We start from the raw sequence: 21,668 nt of genomic DNA, 5'->3' as shown, positions 1-21,668 counted from the left end.
CCAAGGTCGTCCTCAGGGCGTAAGAAAACTTTTTGAAACCCACATTTGCACTTTGAATTACAGGTTGTATCTGTATTACTTTTTGTCAGATCTCTATTTTGGTAGTTAGAAAATGCGTTTTTGCTTGTGTTGGGACACCATATTGATCTGAAAATCTGCCACACCCACTGGATTTTTCCTTTAACTGGATTAGTTATAGACTGCCGCTTTTTAGATGCTACAGGCCGACCGATCTGTTCATATTGAACCCAAAGCCATTAATATTCAGAATGTGGTGCGAGCTTCCTCATTTTGCTTTCACCGACATCGGCAGGAGCCTTTTAGTTAATCGCACAATTGAACCCTGCCTTGGCCGGGAGGGCGTGCAGTGCCTGAGCCACGAAAGGCCTCAGACACAAGAGGATACCGCTTGGGTATTGCACCCGAAGCAGAGGCGTTGACCTCAGAGACCACTCTTGTAGGCGCTGAGCCCTCAGCTAAACAGCCGGTAGTGGTAACGCCCTGATTCATGACATTGGAGCAAGCTCTGGTAGGCTGGGAGCCCTCAGCACTTGTGCTGGTAGCCGTGCTTCATTTAGCCGAAGACAAACTCTTGGAGGTGGCACTCGACTTTCCCTTACCAAATAGGATAGAAGAAGAGGACGAACTTGGTTGTCCTTCCGAGGACAGCCTGGTAAGGCCCCTGAGCTCCTCAGCTTGGGAACCGGTAGCCTGGAAGGCCTGAGGACTGTCCCCAGAGTGCCCCTGGGTGCCTCGGCTTGGGAGCCAGTAGCCTTAGAGGCCACTGGCCTGCCAGAAGCTGAATTCGAGAAATCCTGATCCGTGGGAACCCCCGGAGAAGGAGTCACTGCGCTGTGGAGCCATGCTAAACAGAGAGCCTACCTTGTCTTGACGAGAGGTACCGGATACAAAGTCATTAAGGTGGGGAGAATTGTGGAAGAGCTCCCTCCACCGTGACAACAGATTCTTCAATGTCCCCGGCCTGAGAGCGCTGCAAGCCGAAAATGCCTCCCAGCGGTAATCGGGGCCCCGAACACTCAAGACCGAGTGCATAGGGGTCCGAGGCCGGGAACGAGCGGTCGAGTGAGGCACATCTCGTGAATCGGCCTGCAGCCGCATGTGCCAGAGGGAGGTGAGGCACAGAAGGGAAATTAAGTAAGATTGAAAAAACAAAACGGGGAGCCAGTGGAAATCTAAAAAAACGTCTTTGCGCTGGCTGCCAGGTCTGACACCGTCCTTGCAGAAAAAGGGACTGAGGTGAGGCACCAGAGGGCAGTGCCTCGAAGGGGCATTTCCATGCCCGAGGCCAAGCCCCCACAAGCTATACTAAATTTAAAGGGGAAGCTCAATATTTCGCTGCCAAAGATTCCGGTACCGTCACCATATTGGGGGATGCTCACAAGGATGGGGTAAAGGGGACGGGACGTATGAGTAGATTACATATAATTGTGCAGCTATTCTACTGCCCTCGTTGTTTCAATGGTCAAATCAAAATAGGTATTTGTCATTCCTGTTAGCCTCTCTTGAAACATGTGGGCAGTTGACTTCTCCTATTACTTAACAGGGAATATATTGAACTCAACACAACGCTTCTTTTCAAATCATGGAAACACCTTTATACATGACTGAGGTCTTGTTAAGAGCAAATATATTAACTTAAGATGCCATGCAGAGCCTAGCAACAAAACCCCTGTAGCACAGAGGGAAAACTGAGACTCAAAAACAAAAACGCTAAATACCTAACAAAGATGGTCTCATGGGCTGCGACACGGGTTCTTCCATAAACACTGTTGCAAGACTTGGGGGCATTGGTTCTGGTCTGATTTTACCAGCTTGCTGTCTGCTTACGTTGGACGTATGTGTCCTTCCGTGGCTTCTGCCATCTTTAGATGGGTAAACACTGGCGGTCTGCGGGCTTTGTCATCCCCTACTTGTTGGGACAGAACACTGAGGTGGTCCTGCAATTGCAGATAAGCACCACCCTGTTCTGGATACGAGAGATAATGAACTTGATCACATTGAAAACCGGCTTGAGTTCTAGACAGTTTACGCTGTGAGTGAGCTCATCTCCTTGATCAGAAGACGTGAGCCGCATACTTCCATGGCGTTGCTCCCCAAATCTACATATAGGGGTCTGTAGCGTCTCTGGTAGTGATCATGGGGGCTTCTCCAAGAAGGTGCTGTGAGCACTTCTACCAAAGGACATCCTGCCTCAGGGGTGAAGGGATAGGAATAGTGTCCAACTGCGCACCAGTTCCCAGTGACCAGTGCTGTGCCAGGGTACAGTTATTCTGGCCTCATTCTGAGCTTGGCAAAAGGAACAGACAGTATGCATGATGCCACAAGTCCCAACAGGCCCTTACATGGCCACGCAAAAGTGTTTGGCCTGAGAAGGAAATGACTAGCTGCAGCAAATATGTCTGTGATACCCTCCTTGGTATTGCAGACACTTGCTGGCACAGTTACGCATCTGGAGCCTACCAAAGCAATCAGCTTCTGAGTGAGGGAGAGCTCTGACTTCAAAGATTCCTCCAGAGACAAAACATTCATCTAAATAAGGGTAGATGTCCATATCCTTCGATCTCAGGGAGCCCACAACCACATTCATGATTTTGGTGAAGATTCACAGGTCTAAATTGAACCCAAAGAGCAAGTCTGTGTATTGGAAATGTTAATCCATGATCAAGAATCTCGGGTATTTGCAGTATGATCTCCAGATGGGTGAATTCAAATATTAGCGCTTCAGGTCCACTAAACAGTGCTGATCCCCATACATAGGGATTCCACAATCTGTGCTGGAGTCACCATCTTCAACTTTTCTAAAGGGAGAAAAAGGTTGTGCAGAAAAGGTCCACCACTACCTTCAGACCTACCTAGTTCTTTTTGGGAATTAAAAATATTTGAGAGTAGAAACCCAACCCATCTCTGAGACTGACACGCATTCCAAACACATCGCTCATCTGAATGAGCTTTACAACTTTCAGTAGAGGTGCTGGGAACCCTATGTATAACAGAGGGCAACATGAAGGAGCAGAGGATAAAGGGGAAGCCAGAACTGCCACGGGTTGTCTCAAGAAATACTAAGCCTGACAGACGGCTAAAGGGCTTTTATTAAGAATTCAATGGGACCTATGATCATCCCTCTCGCTTGTCTAGAAAAGCACCTTCTGTCTTACCTAGGAGTCCTTCAACCCAGGTTAGTGGATATTGATTCTTGACCCCTACTATCTAGGTTCTATCTAATACTGAAAGTGTAGCCCTAAAGGCAGCTAGTTTTCTCCTGAGCCGTGCAAGCCCTTAAGGCTTTTTGCTGCCTCGCTCGCCTTTCAACAGTTCCCGGTTTCCAGCACAGGGACGCAGATGCCATGGGATGTTGGTTCTCTCGGGCTGCCATTGCCAGATCTCCCGCGATGGTATCGGGGTTGCCTCCAATGTTGGATTGCCCTTCTCCAATCAATTGTGTCTTGCATGTTAGATCTATAAATGAGAGAGGAAATCTGGCGGGCATTGTTCTTAATAAGTATGGTGTGAAGCAACTGAGCCCTGCCCAGATGTGTGTGGGGCAGAAACTCGGGCCCACTCAACTATCACGCCCCCTTTGGGTAGGGCTAGCACTGGATTAATCCCAGGTACAAAACTGAAAGGATTCCCACCCCCACTTGGCAAGGTCAGCGAACAATCAAAGGTAGATGCTGTTGGCACAGTCTATTCCTGACATGACGAGGGAGATGATGGCCAGTGCTCTGTGTGGGAACGTGAGAAGAACAAGTTACTTACCCCTGGTAACCTTCTTTTGACTGGATGTTCCTCCCACGTATTCCTCATCTTTCATATTCAATATCCAGCTTCAGCTGCTTCGGAACAAAATTTCAATAGAGGGCGCTGTGCGTCGATGCAGTCGACTCGATGTTCCTCGAGGGCCATCAAACACATATGTAGCACGTGCAGCGCCTGTTGGCTTCAGGCCTGTTTTTTCTTACAGTAGAAATACCTGCATAACTACGGGATTGACCATACTCAACCTTGAAGGAGGGAAAGCTGTGATTGCATGGGAAATTCTACTTTGGGGTAGGTTGGGAGGGTGATGAGGAATAAGTGGGAGGAACATCCAGTCGAAAGAACATTACCAGGGGTAAGTAACTTGTTCTTCGAATGGGTTGTGTCCTCCCACGTATTCCTACTCTTTGATAGACTCCCAAAGCAGTATTAGATTTGGTGGAGGGAGTAGAAATTTAGTTTTTCATGGTTTTCATGAACTGAATGCAGGACTGCTTTTCCAAACCTCCCATCCTGACTGAGGGAAGACTCCAGGCAGTAATGTTTTGTGAATGTGTGAATAGTAGACCACGTTGCTGCCTCACAAATACTTTTTATCATACACCCCTTTGGAGAGCTGAAGAGATAGCCATGCCCCTGGTGGAATGGGCCCTTAATCCTTCAGGAGGATCCTTGCCTGCCAATCTGTAACATTCTGAAATTGCCAGAATGACCCACTTGTATAAGGTCTGTTTTCTAACAGCCTGACCCAGTTAGTGGCCGTTATAGCCAATGAAAAATTGATCATCAATGCAAAGTGTTGATAGCCTAGATATATAAAAGCTAAGAGCACTGGGAGGGTCCAACCTATGTAACCTCTCCTTGCCAGAATGAGGTGGGGGATAGAAAGAAGGTAAAAGGATTTTGGGTAAGAATGAAGGCTTAAACCTCAGAACAAACCTATCCTTATGGAAGGTAGTAAAGGGTGGCTTGTATGAAAGTGCCTGCAATTCACTCACTCTACAGGCTGAAGTAGAGCTACCAAGAGAATGATTTTAAATGTTAACAACCTTAATGGATATGACTGTAAAAGTTCAAAGGGTGCACACAGTAGAAATGTTAGTACCAGATTAAGGTCCCAAATTGGAACCTGGAAAGGAGATGGGGCGGAAAACATTGGTGAGCCCCTTAAGAAATGGTATCACCAGTGGAATCTTGAAATATGAACAGTCTTCTGACGAGCGCTTAAAGGAGAGTTCCGGGACTTTTTTTTTATTGTCCCTACGGGTCGGCCATGTGTTTGTAAGCATAAATCGGTAGATCGTAGGAAACTTTCCTATGGACCTTACCCGACTTTTCGCCCCTTATCGCACTCGAAATCAGCCTCCATTTTGTGATAATCCTATCATTCCGCCGCATCGACCTGGCTCACCTGCCTTTGCGGCACTAAATCAAATCCCCCGCCCCTGAGCCTGACATCAGCAGACGCGTACTGCCCATTTCAAGCACGTCTCGTGTCAACAATCGCTGCGCCTCAGCTATTGACGTGTTGCCATGGAAATGGCAGGACGCCTCTTTCCCCAATAAGTATAAACAGACCGTTTCACAACATACAGCAGCAGATTTTCGATTCCATTCCTCTCTCTGTGTTACTTTGAGTATTCTGTGACTCGTTTCAGTGCTCTGGTCAGCTACCTTCGCCGCTTGTAGCCCGTGTGAACAGATACCAGTACCACCGCTATAAATTATTTTACTATCTTTACCGCACAATGGCCACAATAATGCCGTATATGTACGAGCCCGAGTACACCGAGGAAGAACTACTGGAAAGGCAAGCACGCGAAAACGATGGGGATTCGGACGGCAGTTGGGAGGACCAGTCAACGGATGAAGAGCCTGGACCATGTCGCATGGACGGCGTCTCCACCTGGTGCACGTGCAATCGGTGCGAGCTAATGCCAACTGAGGAGGAGAACTGCTGCTGCCGTGAAAATTCCGGGTGCTTGGCCTACATTTCGGAAAGCGAGCAAAGTCAGCAGGAAGGCGAGCAAAGTCCGCAATGCATCACCGAGCTGCCAGAGTTCAGGGAAGCCTGCCTCTCACGGACAGTGTTGAGGATGATGATGGTGCTTATGCACGAACTTCGTGGCACTGTTCGTCCGCGTAATCCGAGTAACGAGTAAGTATACTCTGTTTGTGATGTCAGTGATGCCACCACTATTTCATGGTCGTCTCCCACATATAAAATTACATTTACATATCATTGGAACGCATGTAAATTGGTTCCATATAGTGCATTTTCTAGATATAATTTTTTTCTAAGAAAAATGACATGTGTTACCTGAATCGACATTGATAAGAAAGTTTGGTCAGTTTAATACAGTTTGCATCTTTTTTTTTCACAGGTGGTACAGGCTGGTGGCCTATCGTTGCTTCACTTGGTGGCTTCACGGGAGGCTCGGACACCGCGTTCGGAGAGTAATACCTGCCTGTGCGGTACTTGCCATTAGACAACATTTCCCCAGTGACAGTGGACAATACCGCGGATTTTCCCTCGATGTGCTGCAACCTCAACTTTACAATGTGTAATGTTTATTATTTATGTTTAATTAAAATCTAAAATAAAGCCCAACATATATTTTAACAATGGTTGTTTTGATTTTTTAAATGAATCTAGTGTATATTCTCCTGGGAGGGTGAGGTATTTATAAACTCACCCCCCTGCCTTCCATGTAGTAGATCCTGCAGCCATCCTCTTACATTCAGTTAGATGGCCTCTCCTTGGTGAGGCCCTGCGGCAAACGGGTCTTGTCTGCACGACCACCGCCCCGATCCACCCCCCGCCCTATCAAAGGCAGTTCGCACCGGGGTACTTGAGCTGCTGGCAAGTGGAGCTGTCAGGGAGCGATAAAGGCCAAGAGGTGCCAAAGACCATGTACACTTCAAAGTGGTCTATAGAGCATGGGTTTGTTGTTCCCATGTCTACCTCCAGACCCCGTGTCTCCTGCCAAGCATCCCCCTCACGCTGGACGGCCCCCTGCAATCCACATAAGTGTGTCTCCATTCACGAGTCTTCCTGTGTCTTGTCTGCACGACCACCGCCCCGATCCACCCCCCGCCCTATCAAAGGCAGTTCGCACCGGGGTACTTGAGCTGCTGGCAAGTGGAGCTGTCAGGGAGCGATAAAGGCCAAGAGGTGCCAAAGACCATGTACACTTCAAAGTGGTCTATAGAGCATGGGTTTGTTGTTCCCATGTCTACCTCCAGACCCCGTGTCTCCTGCCAAGCATCCCCCTCACGCTGGACGGCCCCCTGCAATCCACATAAGTGTGTCTCCATTCACGAGTCTTCCTGTGTCTTGTCTGCACGACCACCGCCCCGATCCACCCCCCGCCCTATCAAAGGCAGTTCGCACCGGGGTACTTGAGCTGCTGGCAAGTGGAGCTGTCAGGGAGCGATAAAGGCCAAGAGGTGCCAAAGACCATGTACACTTCAAAGTGGTCTATAGAGCATGGGTTTGTTGTTCCCATGTCTACCTCCAGACCCCGTGTCTCCTGCCAAGCATCCCCCTCACGCTGGACGGCCCCCTGCAATCCACATAAGTGTGTCTCCATTCACGAGTCTTCCTGTGTCTTGTCTGCACGACCACCGCCCCGATCCACCCCCCGCCCTATCAAAGGCAGTTCGCACCGGGGTACTTGAGCTGCTGGCAAGTGGAGCTGTCAGGGAGCGATAAAGGCCAAGAGGTGCCAAAGACCATGTACACTTCAAAGTGGTCTATAGAGCATGGGTTTGTTGTTCCCATGTCTACCTCCAGACCCCGTGTCTCCTGCCAAGCATCCCCCTCACGCTGGACGGCCCCCTGCAATCCACATAATGCCACGACATATACACGTCATTCATTCACAAACACACCCCTGGTTCGAATTCTTTATAACCCACCTCATATTTCTAATGAGAACTTCTTTGCGCTTTGCTAGTCAACCCGTGAAGGTGCTGGTTATCTGCTCTTCGTCTCTGTGAACTTCCGTGACCACTTTGAGCAAACTCGTCAGTTTGCAACCTGTGAACTGCTCCCTGTTCTACGACAAGAAACTACTCTGATCCCTGCATCTAACTGTTTGTTCGTCAAGGTAAGTCCATGTACCATAATCATTTTGCGTCCAATTTTTTAATTTATATCTATTTGCTAGTAGTCATCAAATTGCATCCATGTTTTCTTTTCGTTCACGACAGTACATGCAAGGAACTAGTCACATGTTCTGAGTTTAGTCAAATTACTTTTTCTATTTTTTGAAAGTTATTGAAATACTTATCCGCATGTGAATAACGTGTATAGTTCCAAGAACCAAAACGGACCTTGCATTGAACCTTTTATGTGTCATTTACTGTTTTAACACATTGGTATTCATAGAGAATTGTTGATCTTTACTTTTCAGAACTTTCCATAATGCCTGCCTGTTCCATTGGCGGTTGCCCTTCGAAGACCCATAACAAATCTGAAGGTACTATAATGCATGTTTTCCCTAAGACAATAGATCAGATAAGAGGATGGGTCCGATATTGCGGATATCCAGCCTCTGAGCTAGAAAGTAGAGTCCTAGAAGTCTTTGCGGACAAGAGGGGTGATCGATACCGCATCTGCAGCAGGCACTTTAGCCCAGACATGTACTCCACATCATTGCTAATAAAGAAGAAAACACCGCGAGCGAGGCGAAAATTGCTCTCAACCGCTATTCCCACTCTATTCGTCCACATGCCTCCACTGGTGAGTCAAGTTTACGGATCTAGTTCTCGGCCTTGCGGTAGTGTGTAGCAGTAGCTAACAATAATTTCCCCATTTATGTATCCACTCAATATGAAGGCGGAAGATTCTCCATCCGTGTCGTTATTGCAGTCATCAGCCACTTCAAGCGCCTATCGGGTAATCTTACTTAGCTATTCTGACACTGACTTGTTTTAGGCATGTAAATCAATAGTTTTAATTGATCGTGTAATTATTTTACCTAATGGTACACCCTTGTACTCGTCCTCTAGTCTTTGTTTTCAGTTATAATTATTGTTATCCAAAATAATGCAAGTACTGTCTTTCAGGGAGATGCTGAGGAGTCCAACGCATTGACGACAACCGTAGATGTCACTCAGATGCTCGAGGTACGTTTCTTTCGTTTTTAGCCATTGATATGTCCTTCTGTCGTCGCCCTCCTATTTGTCTTCTTTTTTCAATATTGTGTTCATTACTAATGAAAGTCCTATGTTTCAGGGAGTCGATGGAGCATTAGTCCAAGTAGAAGGGGGAGCATGCAGTTACGGGTCGGCGCAACAGCTTGCAGAAGTGTGCACCGCAGTTACATCGTCCCTTGATGTTCTTATGCATTTCGAGGTATGGATACTGACAGTTCGATCAAGCGAAATCATATGACGTGATTACATCCGCTATACTTCCTTCTTTATTAACGCAAGTACTATGTTTCAGGGAGATGACGGAGCTTCTTCTACAAGAACATCACCCCTAGTAGTTGATGCAGATCTCTGGGTGGTGACACTTCCAACGATCGAGCAAATCGAATCATATTTACATATCCATTATTTATTTTAGACAACTGATCATTTGTGCAGGTCTATTTAGATGAGCCGTTGACGCCTGCTCAAAGTTTATGTTCTTTTTAACAAAATAGAAAAGCATACTAATGCAATTACTGTGTTTCAGGGAGTTGCTGAAGCGTCATCTTCAATAATATCATCAATGGAAGTCTATGCGGAGCCCGAGGTATGGATCTTGACAGTTCAATCTAACTAGATCAACAATGCGTGAACTATTGTCGTTTGAATGTTCTACACAATGCGTTCATTCGTGTTTTGCTATTGAGATGTACGTATGGGTATTGGTCCCCAAGTACATTTTGTGTTTTCAATATTATTATACATACTAATGAAAGTTCTATGTTTCAGGGAGTCGATGGAGCCTCAGTGAGTGATGGATGTGCTTATCATGAAAATATAGTCGTTGCAGCGCGAGAGGAAGTGGAGACATGCACACACGAGTCGGAGCAACAGCGTCCAGATGTTGAAGTTCGAGGCAAGAAAGTTTCAAAGAAAAGAAAGCAAAAGAAGGTTAGTGTCCTGTTCACTATATTATGTTGTCTTTCACTGTCAATAGTTCAATACTGTAAGTTGTGTTTAAACTGAACATCCCTTTTCTAATCTGTCCTCTAGTTGCGAGTGGGTGTAAGAACTAAATCTACACAGACAGTGAAGCGAACGAGAGATGTTGCTTGTCAAACCTTTTGGCAGGGACTTGAGACTGGAGATGCATCGTGCCAATGGGAAGAATATGAAGTGATTGACAACGGAGCTATACCACCACCAGCCATTGATAGTGAATGTCCTCCTGGTAGTTTGGATGCAGTCGGAGATCAATTCACAGAATCCACACCCGCAAAAAATAAGAGCGCGCGAAAGTTGAAGACATTGTTTTTTTCTCCCATCTCCGGACAAGGAACAGATGTTGCAATGGAAGAGAATGACGTGGACGACAATGAAACACCATCAATATCACTCAGCATAGCGGAAGACGATATCAGAGATTGTACCTTTCATGCGAGTGACATGTCCTCAACGTTACAGGCCGAACCAGCTGGGATGCAGAGTGAAAGTATAAGGAAAGAGGCCAAATTCATTGTATTCGATAGCTGTTTGATGGATATTATTATGATGATGAAATGTGGGCATTCGGTTGGTGGGGAAGTATGTGGGGAGCCATTGATTAATGTGACTCGTGCAATTCGAGGCACTAACCTTAAAATACATGCCACCTGTACACAATATCATCCGTTCGCATGGTCTGCACAACCCATGCTGGGGCAACTGCCAGCAGGCAATCTACTTTGTGCAGCGGCCGCACTTTTTAGTGGTTCAAGTTTTAAAAAGTTACAGTATTTCTTTCAGTTTGTGGGAATCCATTTCATTGCGAAAAGTCAGTTCTACAAATACCAAACCGATTATCTATTTCCAGCCATCAGCGAAGCTTGGAGAATGGAAAAAATGTCAATGGAAAGTACATTCGCGGGCAAACGCTTCAGGCTAGCCGGTGATGGACAGTGCGACAGCCCAGGATTTTCAGCCAAGTACTGCACCTACCACTTTCAGGACATGGAAAGTAAGAAAATTGTGAGTTCGGTGGTCGTGCAGGTGTCACAAAGTACATCCTCAGTGGCCATGGAGAAAGTTGGCTTTGTAGCATCATTGCAAGAACTACAATCGCGGGGAATGGTGATCGACCTGATAGCCACGGACAGACACGTTTCAATTGCCAAGACAATGAGAGAACAGTACAAAAATATAAATCACCAATTTGACGTTTGGCATCTTGCAAAATCAATCAATAAAAAATTGTCTGCTGCAGGTAAAAAAAAAGAATTGCAAGGTATTTCACAGTGGTCCAAGTCAATCAGCAACCATCTTTGGTGGAGCTCAAAAACATGTGAAGGGTCGTTGGAAATTCTACTGGAAAAATGGCGGTCAGTAATGTTGCACTGTAGCAACGTACATCGATGGTCGACAAATGAGCATTTCCACAAATGTGAACATGGCCATTTGTCCACAGAGGAGGCACGGAAGAAGAAGTGGTTGATTCCTTCATCACCCACTCACAAAGCCATTGAAAAGATTGTATTTGATAAAACTATAACAAAAGCTTTGAGGGGACTCACGGAATTCTGCCACACAGGAGATTTGGAGGTGTTCCACAATATGTGCCTCAAGTACAGGCCCAAAAGATTGCATTTTGGCATGGAAGGCATGATAAATCGGACTCTTTTAGCGGTCTTGGCACATAACCATAATGTTGGCCGTCAACAAAGTAGGACGACCGGAACTTTAGGGACGCTTCGCTACAATAAGGCCTTCACTAAAAGAAGTAAACAATGGGTGATCAAACCAGTGTTTGAGGATATGCAATATGAGTTTATTGAGAGACTTATCGTAGATGTCCTCGATAGGCACATACATGGAGTGGTGAACGAACCTATGCAGGGGACAACTGCATTGCCACCCAACATTGCCTCTGTTCCATGTCCACCTAAAGCAGAGCTCATTGAGAAATACACATCACGGTTTAAATGATTGTAATTTGATTGTCTGTTCTCTCGAGTCTCCTCATGTTGCAGGCCCATTGCAATTAAACCAAACAGTAATATAAATCATTTTTACAAAAATTATAGAATGTTTCCGTATTGCAAAAACATGGCCGACCCATAGGGACAATAAAAAAAAAGGCACGCAGACAAGATGTCCCTAAAACTAACTGCAGCTAACTAGAAATGTGTGCTCGCTCAAAGTGAAGGTCAGCTGCTTTGATGTTTTGCTCGGGTGGCGGAACGGCCCACGACCCAATATAAGGTTCTATTGTGATTTGACCTTGACAGGCCGGGACCATCCTGAAAGACTAAGAAAAGATAATGAATAAAATTTCAGAAACGAAACGATGAGCCACGTTCATTAGAAGAAGTAACGTCGGCAAAGAAGGAGTGGTGTTTCGGGTCTGCCCTACACAGAGACACAATGGAAAATGCAAATATAATGTAAGTAACTTTTGATGAGTTTATACCGCAATTTCATTACTATACAGTGGCTTTAAAGACGGGTTCAGTTGTACTTGTTCGTTCTATGTGGCATATTGTTTTCTACCGCGCACTATCTTGAGGAGAAACATCTGCTTTTACTGAAGCACCTCAAAACCTTCCTCTTTGCTTCTGCTTTCTCTCTCCCTCTCCCCTGCTACAACTGGTCCACTGTCTGCGACCTCAGTCCTGGGCCCTTCCACTCTCCACCTGCACTCCCCCCCCCCTCCATGCCTCGCCACGCCTTTAAACACTTGTGTACACCCAGTAGCGCTGTCCTCGCTATGAAATGAATAATTTTAATAAGGATCTGATGGTGAGACTAATTTCATTTTTTATGTTTTTAGGTACATCATTCACTACTGTCTGTGTCACGAGTACCAGACACCGGCGGACGGCTTCTACAGCCGCCAGTTGCTTCTCCGCGTGAACAACGTTACCACCCTGACCATTTTATGGGACGATCGCCAAGTACAAGTATGCCCTTACGCGGTACTAACGGTTAGATGCAACATACCTACCATTGTGGTGGCCTAGCGCCTCGTTGTTGGAACAGCCATGCGATTATCAGTGCGACAGAAGAGCTTATTTTTATCGTAAACCAACACCCTGTGTACTGCACACGAACATCGCTTCCCTCAAGACGAACTAATTTGGATCGAGAGCAAAGAAAAATGCAAATCGCTGAATATTCTCTAAACATTTGATGTCCAATAAACGTACTTTGCCAAATGTACAATCTTGCCGTTTGCTTTTAAACCACGGTTTCACATTCCGAATTGTGGTGCTGTATTGTGAGATGCTCTAAGACCCTGTGTACAGCAAAGGACCATCGCGTTCCTCAATACGAACTTTTTGGAACATGAGCAAATAAAAATGCAAATCGCTGAATATTCTCTAAACATTTGATGTCAAATAAATGTACTTTACCACATTTACAATCTTGCGGTTTGATTTCAAAGTACAGTTTCATATTCCGAATTGTGGTGCGCTGTATTGTGAGCTGATCTGTGTTGATTTCCGGGGTCTGTGTGGAGTCGCGTAGAAGACGCCTGGGCGCGTTTGCCTACGCAGCACAGTCACGTCACGGATAGAGGCGGGGAATATGAATGTTTTGATAAAGTCTGTTTCAGGGGCGGGGGATTTGATTTAGTGCCGCAAAGGCAGGTGAGCCAGGTCGATGCGGCGGAATGATAGGATTATCACAAAATGGAGGCTGATTTCGAGTGCGATAAGGGGCGAAAAGTCGGGTAAGGTCCATAGGAAAGTTTCCTACGATCTACCGATTTATGCTTACAAACACATGGCCGACCCGTAGGGACAATAAAAAAAAAGTCCCGGAACTCTCCTTTAAAGATGGATAGCGCCGCTAAAAAGCCCTTAATAGTTCCAAACTGGAGCCCCAGATTGGCTAAGGATAGTAGAAAGGATAACACCTCAGGCGTTTTGCAGAGAAAACGGTCTACATTCTTGTCTCTGCTCCAGTGACAGACATTTTTCCGAGGCAACGGTACAAAGACTTTGTTGCTGTCCTTCTGGCCGAAAGCAAAATCTCCATTACGTCATCCGGGAGGTCCCAATCCTTGTATCTCACTCTCTCAGAAACCATGCGTGAAGGCCGAGTATTTTGACCTCTGGATGGAGAACCCGACCCTCCTCTCGCGAGAAAAGGTCCTCTCTTAGTGGAAGACGTATTGGAGTGCAGATGGACATGTCCAGAAGGTCCGGGTATCACGTCCTCTTGACTAAAACCAGGGCAACTAGGATCACGTGTTTCCCAAACTTTCTCAACCTCCTGATCAAGTGAGGAATGATGGTGACTGGTGGAAACGCCTACAGGAGTGGAAACTCCAAGTCCACTACGGACACATGTTCTAGAGCTCCTCTTGTGGGAAATTCCCTGGAGCAGTACTGTTCGCACTTTCGGTTGACACTGGTCACGAACAGATCCACTTGAGGGGGTCCCCAAAGGGTGAAGATCTCTTGAAGGACTTCTTGAGCTAGTTCCCACTCGTGGGAGACTGTGCTCTGCCTGCTTAGAGCTTCCGCCGCCGTGTTTCTTTCTCTGGCTAGGTGAACGGCTGTTAGAGAGATTCCTTCTTGAATTACCCAGTACCAGAGCAACATTGCCTCTCTGCACAGTGGTAGTGATCCTACACTGCCTTTTTTGTTGAGGTAGTACATGGCCACTGTGTTGTCCGTCATTATCAGGACATTCTTTCCCTGCACAGAGGGCAGAAAGGCCTTCAGCGCTAGTCTGATTGCCCTCACCTCCAAAAGATTGATATCTAGTCTGGACTCAGATGGAGACCAACGACCGCTGACTGTCAGATTGTTGGTGTGGGCTCCCCACCCCATGAGTGAAGCGTCCGTCACTACTGTTATCTCCGGCCATGGTTGCGAAAAGGGTTATCCCTTCAGTATGTTGTCCTTGCAGGTCCACCACAGAAGATCCGGTGCGACCCTGCTTGGAACCTGAAGTAGGTCCGGCATCTTTCCTGAGAACTGGGACCACTTAGCTCTGAGGGCCCATTGAAGGGATTTCATTCTCAGGCGAACCTCTGTCACCTGCAAAATGCAAGAGGCTATGAGGCCGAGCAACCGTCAAAAAAATTGAAGGCTGGGAGATGCTGGTCACTCTGAAATTTTGAAACCCTCTGTAAAATGTCTGGAGCCCTCACCTCGGATGGCAAGCTCTTTCCCAAGGATGTATCCAGTCCAGCCCTGATGAAATGAAGCTTTTGAGAAGGTGTCATATGGGACGTCTTGTAATTGAGAGAGAAGCCCATTCTGTGAAGAGAGTGGCAGAGCACGTTGAGATGATCCAGGACTTGTTCGGAAGAACGCACCCTGATCAGTCAATCGTCCAGGTAGGGGTAGACGTGAATCCCCTCTCTCTTGAGACTTGCTGCCACCACTGCTATCAGTTTGGTGAAAACCCATGGTGCGGAGGGCAGCTCGAAAGGCAGAATTTGAAACTGATAATGAGAACTGCCAACAGTGACCCTCAGGTATTTTCTGCGCTTGAGATGGATTGGCACATGAAAATAAGCAGCCTGAAGGTCCAGTGACACCATCCAATCCTGGAGTTGGAGGGCCTGAAGGATTAGAGAACGTGTGACCCTCTTGAACTTGTGCTTCCTGAGGAACTTCTTCAAGTATCTGAAGTCAAAGATGGGCCACAGTCCTCAGTCCGTTTTGGGTATTAGGAAATATGGAGAATACCATCCCTTGTTCTGCTTCGCTACAGGCACTGGCTCTATAGCGTCTTCCTCCAGCAGGGTTAAAACTTCCTGCACAAGGAGCAGATCTGGAATCCTCAAAGAGTGGCTCCCCGGTGGATTGCTCTGAGGTTTGTGAATGAAAGGAAGGCAGTACCCGTGGGCTATGGTTTCCAATGCCCAAGCATCTAAAGTAATGTCTCGCCATTCTTCTAGCTGCTGAGACAGTCTGCCCCCCACTGGTGAACTGTTACTCAAGACCTCAAAGAGGTTTTGAGGCGGCTGATGCAGTGGCAGATGCTAAAGATGCCCCTGCTTGAGCTGGCTTCAAACCTCTCCCTCGGCCATCACGAAGGAATCTTCTTTGGCTTCTTTGACCAGCCATTCCTCTTGCTCTTCCAACTGAGGAGTAGTAGCAAAAAGATCTACCCCTCCAAGGCTGTCCACTATGGCAAAAAGGGTGAGGCTGCCTAATAGAGCCACAAAGATTTGGCTGCCGCCTTTGAGGTCAGCAACTTCTCAAGGCTCTCGTCAGTCTTGTTGCCAAAAAGGTCAGACCCGTCAAAGGGCATGTTGAGGAGTCTGGATTGCACATCCGGTGCAAAACACAACTTCCTCAACCACGCACATCTGCATATAACGGTGCTAGTAGCCATGGCACTGCTGAGGTTGTCAGCAGAATCCAGACCCGTCTGAAGAGACTCACACATAGTTTCTTTGTGTCTCAAATTATGGCCAAGAATCTGTCTTTTTCTTCCTCCTCGGGAATGTGCTCTGCCACCATGGAAATGCAGTCCCTTAAGAGTGAATGAGAATTTTCCAAGGGCATATGTGGAGTTGTCCTTTGAGCGCCATACTCCCTGCAGAAAATACTTTTCTTGCCCATCCATCTACTTTTTTGTCGTATCTACCTGGTGAGATGGTAGGGTAAGCTGCCTGCTTGGAAGTAGTGATATTTTCCTGCACCACCAGACTCTCTGGAGTGGGGTATTTAGACAGGTAGTCGGGGTCGCTACTGGAAGGGCGGTATTTTTTGGTCAGATTTTTATACACAGCTGATTAGATTCTGGCATCTCCCAATTTGCTGCCATCCTTTTTTGGAGAGCAATATGGAAAGGCAGTATAGGATCCATCTGTGGACCCTTAACCAGGAAGTCCGTTAGATCATCCTGCTCAAATGGTAATGGAGGTCTACTCCACCCCATATATTCTACCACCTTGGACATTAGCGCCTATAGGAAGCATCGGCGTGTTCCCCAGCCTCTGGCGTTCCAAAATCTAGCTCAGGTGCAGTGTCTACCCCACTATCCGTCTGTAAGTTATCATAGAGGTCTTTCAAACTTGATTCCTCAGAAATGAAACTTTCAGGCACATTTAGTGGGCAAATTGGAGACCAAAGGGATCTTCGTTGTCCGAGGGTTCATTCTCCTCATATATTGAGGTGAGAGACTTAAAATATTATTTTCCTTGGTAAAGGAACATACGTTTTTTCAGGCATCAAGGGTTGACAAACTGTGGATTTGACGCTCAAGGAAACCTCATTTGACTTCGATGGTGCCATAGGATTAGATGGGGGGCTCGGCGTCGATGGTATAGCTCGTTTCGAGGGCGCAGCCGACGTCAATGGTGCTGTCATCGTTGGCGCAGCTAGCATTGGTGGAGCAGCTGGCGTTGAAGGTGAAGCTGATGTCGAGGGTTTTGCTGGCGTTCAGGGGGCAGCCGGAGTCGATGACCTCAACTTGTGTTTATGTTTTTGGCTCGAAGGATCCTTCGATGACTTGTCATTGCGTTGAGGCCTTGACGGCTCTCAATGAGGCTCAGGCTTTCATCCCGGGCTGGAGGGCGGTCCGGATTTAGCTCAAGTCTTTTCCTTACCCAATTCTTTGGAAGGGGCAGTAGGAACATGGCTTGCCGTGGGTTTTTGCTTTTCAAATATTTTCAGCATTTCTGCTCTAAAAGCTTCACATTCGGTCAGTGTTTATGCTCCACCCTGAGATACCATAGACATATACAGTGTGGGTCAGTCAAAGACATTTTCGAGTCACAATCTTGAAACTCCTTGAACCCGGTCTTCGGGGTAGTTGGTGTCGACGAAGAAGACATACTTTTAAGTAATAAATGAAGTGTGCTGTATTTCTCAAAGCAATAGCATTTGTGGAAAAAGATAATTGTAGCCAATGGGTGCTGCGCATGCTATATATGCCTTCGATGACATCATCTTCGAGATGGAGGCCCTTGAGGGACATTGAGTTGACTGCATCGACGCACAGCGCCCTCTGCCGATTACTTTTTCTGAAGCAACTGAAGCTTGATATCGAATATCAAACATGAGGAATACTTGGGAAGACAAAGTCCACTTGAAAGCGTAATATCTGCCTGATAGTATGCAGGTTAAAGAAGCATTTCTTTACTACTGTGTTGACTTGAGCTTCTACTGTTAATTTGTTGACCCTTCAAAATTCTAGATTTTAACTTTTTGGGATGCTTCAAATCTGGCTCCCATTTCAGTTGGCCACTGTATATGCTGTTTTATACAGAGGTTGTAGGGTGTAATCATGATTTCAGTTTTGTCCGGGTTGAATTTAAGGCTGTTGTTTTCCATCCATGCGTTAATCTGCAATGGGTAGTTGGCATGAGTTTGGTCCATGTCCTTGCTGGAATCAATTTTGTATATCATTTGATCATCATCGCCTGTGATGTGTAGGCCCAGGCTGCCTCAAACTGGTGCCTGGTGGACCTAGACGCCTATATCATTGTTTCTTAGAGTATGAGGCTGAGGAGGAGTTGAGTAAAACCCGTTGGTGGCTAGTCTGGATTGTTAGCAGCAGTGTGTGTTTGCCAATCTATCCGATTGTCGTGTCCGCCTTTGAACTTGTGTCCTGAGAGGATTTGCAAGAAGAACTTCCCCATATGCCTAATCAATTCCTCATCCACAGGCGAGTAAGGATGGTCAGTAGTGTCAAAGGGAAAGTAGAGAATACGCTCCTGCATGTACGAAGCAAAGCACATGGAAAGAATCTAGGCAGACCAGGTCATGGCTGCGCCAATGTACATCCACAGTACATCATTGTGATTTACTGTTGACTGGAGGAGGCCTGTAGCTACTGGTCTAGCCCAAACTAGACTTGAATGCTGCATGCCTGTCTTAGGGAGTTCAGGCCGAACGCTATACTGTGTCTGCATTGGCCTGCCTTTGGGGAAATGCTGTATTTGCATCATAGGACTCAAGTACTCTGGAATCCTTGCTTAATAGAGATGCTGATGTGAAGAATAGAGATGCTGATATGAAGAATTATAACTAGAAGCAGGCTTGCTATATAAGGATTCTGCCGCCACCAGTGAGGGGAGAGATTGCGGATTGCAGGGGAGGCATGGTATCACAAGTATGACACTGACACAATATGTACGATTTGTAAAAACCTTTATTTGAGTTTCTGAGATTGGGAAGGACCATTCAACCAGACAGTCCCTCCCTGGAGGCACCGCAAGCGGAAGGATTACCCGTATCCAAAGGAAGCAACAGCAAAGTCTCATTGGAAGACACAGAGAAGCCCAAGACCAAGGGAAGCGGCCGGGAGCCCAGACAAAAGTACAGGGGTTGCCCCGGGAACTCGAAGGGGCACAAGACATCTTTGTAAAGGGGTCTGGGACCCAAGTAAAAAGGTCTGGGACCCGAACAAGAGAAGCCAAACCTAAGGTGTCTGCGACCCGAGAATGAATCGTAAAGGGGTCTGGGACCCGAACAGGAGTAACAAAATAAAAGGGGTCAGGGACCCACACATAAGTGAAAGATTTGAAGGGGCCGGGATCCAAGTCATCCCTGGAAGGAGAGTACACCAGGGCTGTCTTTTGAACTGCCATCAGAAGCCTCAAAAGCCAGGGGAATGGAGACATTTCCCCACCTTTGTTGAACTGCCAAGAAAGGCCTCAGAAAGGTCAGGGGAAGGGAGACAGTCCCCCACCTTTGTTGAACTGCCAAGAACGGCCTAAGAAAGGCAAGGGGAAGGGAGACATTCCGGACAGTCATTCCCCAGAGGCACAGCGAGCAGAAGGGATTGCCCGCATCTAAAGGACCTGAGCCTGCAGCTGATGACCGGGATGTGACAAGGGAAGTCACAGCGTCCTTACCTGCTCCTGAGAGGACCCAAGAGCCAAGGTCGGAAGAAGCAGAGGATCCCAGTATGGAAGAGCGCCGTGAGAAACGTTCAAGCAGGCACACGCAGCACGGCTCCCAGGAAGTGCTGAGAAACCATGCACGGCAGCGTGCCAATGGGAAGCAACAGGGAAAAATCATCGGAAGACGCAGAGAAGCCCGAGACCAAGGGGAGCGACCGGGAACTCACACAGAAGGTACTGGTGCTGCCCAGGGACCTCAAGGGGGCACAAGAAAGAATTGTAAAGGGGCCTGGGACCCAAGTCAAACAGTATGGGGCCGGAAGAAGGGAAGCCAAACCAAAGGGGATTGAGACCCAAGAAAGAATTGTAAAGCATTCTGGGCCAAAACGAGAGTAATGCAGTAAAAGGGGTTGGGGATCCACACACAAGAGAAAGCTTTGAAAGGGTCAGGGAGAGGCAGAACAGTGCACCAGGTCTATGTATTGTACTGCCATCAGAAGCACGAGAAAGGCATGGGGAAGAGAGAAATTCTGCCACCTTTGTTGAACTACCAAGAAAGGCCTGAGAAAGGCCAGGGGAAGGGAGACACAGTGTTTATGAACACTGTGATAAAAGCCAAAGGAAGGGAGTCATTCTCCCTGGTATTTTAAACATTGCAAGAAGCCTGAGAGGTCAAGGGGAGGGAGACATCGCTTGGCATCAAGGTTTTTGAGCTGGAACTTTGCTTTATTTGCGAACTGAGACTTTCCAATCTGGAACATTGTGTGGTGCCTTTTGAAGGTGACTGCAATCTGGGGAAGGGAGTAATAATCACAGTATATAGTTCCTCCAGACTACTGGCATGGTTGTCTGCTTTGAAGAGGAAAATAGAGATTCTTCCACATTATAGAGACTCACCAACATTTGATCTTTAGTTAAAAGTGTAAGGGAAGAAAAAAGGTTTTGACACAAGTGGACATTTGGTTTCAGACATTCTGACATATCCTTAGTATTAAGTTGAGGTAGGGAAAACCCTCTTAGAGTTAGGGATAGTTAGGGTTTGTCCTCCTTTATTTTTGTTGAATAAACGTCTTTAGCAACAACCATGCCACCTGTGTGTCTGTCTCCTCCTTCCACACCCTTACATATCACAACCAGACTCATTGTAAGAAAATTAAGCGGCTGTGATGATGTTGGTGATAAGAACAGTACAATTACTATAAGTGTCCTCAAAACTAAAATGTCATGTTTAACAAGGGTTTCAAACGTTTATCAAATGTTGACACCAAGGAAAGAAATTGGAAATGTATTCTGGCAAAATTGGCAAAACTTGCCACTTGTATTTTGTTTCAAATTCGAGGCCTACATGTATGTCGGAGTACAGTTTTTTAAACATAAATAGTACAGTGAAAGTTCACTTCTCTCTAGCACAATTTCAAAATAAGAAATACAAATCTTACTTCAGGTATCCATAAGGCACAGCTGACATGGACCCACTTTGTACCACTCCTTGTGGGTTTTAATGCCCCTCCTCTTTTGGGGCAGAGTAAACATTTTGGCTGTACTCCAAGTGCACAAGTGCGGCAAAGCCAGCTGCCTGTGGGAACCTTTAGGATTCCATAGCAAGCCTAAAAATGTAAAGGTAAATCATTAGACCTAGTACTATCTTTCTCAAACTGGCAAACCTTTAAATGAACACCAACATAAAATAAGTATTACATTTAGGGGGTGCATGTCAGACAATTGCTGAAACAACATTTCACGCAAAGTGAGGTGTAGCATGATGAACATTGACAAGCAAAACTTTATATGTAATGAGTCGGGTACAAATACAGACTTGATAGCACCTTTGCAAATCGAAGGCTGGTAGGTCTAAATTCTAGCGAGACTGCTTTTGCCGTTTACACTCCCAGGGTAGACACAAAATGAAGCAATGAAAATAGCCAATGATAAAATATGTAATGCACATAGTACA

The 21,668-nt window shown here is 46.5% G+C and overlaps 1 protein-coding gene across 11 annotated transcripts in view; it reads right to left on the bottom strand.

The window, feature by feature from the left end:
* The window catches only part of JADE2 (jade family PHD finger 2), a 1,406,581-nt gene that overhangs the window by 498,949 nt on the left and 885,964 nt on the right, over nt 1–21,668 (bottom strand). For all 11 annotated transcript variants that reach the window (XM_069652559.1, XM_069652560.1, XM_069652566.1 and 8 more), the window contains one exon: nt 21,154–21,321. In XM_069652559.1, the coding sequence (XP_069508660.1) occupies nt 21,154–21,321 (168 nt within the window). The remainder of the gene's footprint in view (nt 1–21,153; nt 21,322–21,668) is intronic.

This window comes from Ambystoma mexicanum, chromosome 3p (assembly GCF_040938575.1).
Source record: "Ambystoma mexicanum isolate Mex_15411 chromosome 3p, UKY_AmexF1_1, whole genome shotgun sequence".
Lineage (NCBI taxonomy): Eukaryota > Metazoa > Chordata > Amphibia > Caudata > Ambystomatidae > Ambystoma > Ambystoma mexicanum.
This window is presented reverse-complemented; position numbering and strand designations above follow the sequence as displayed.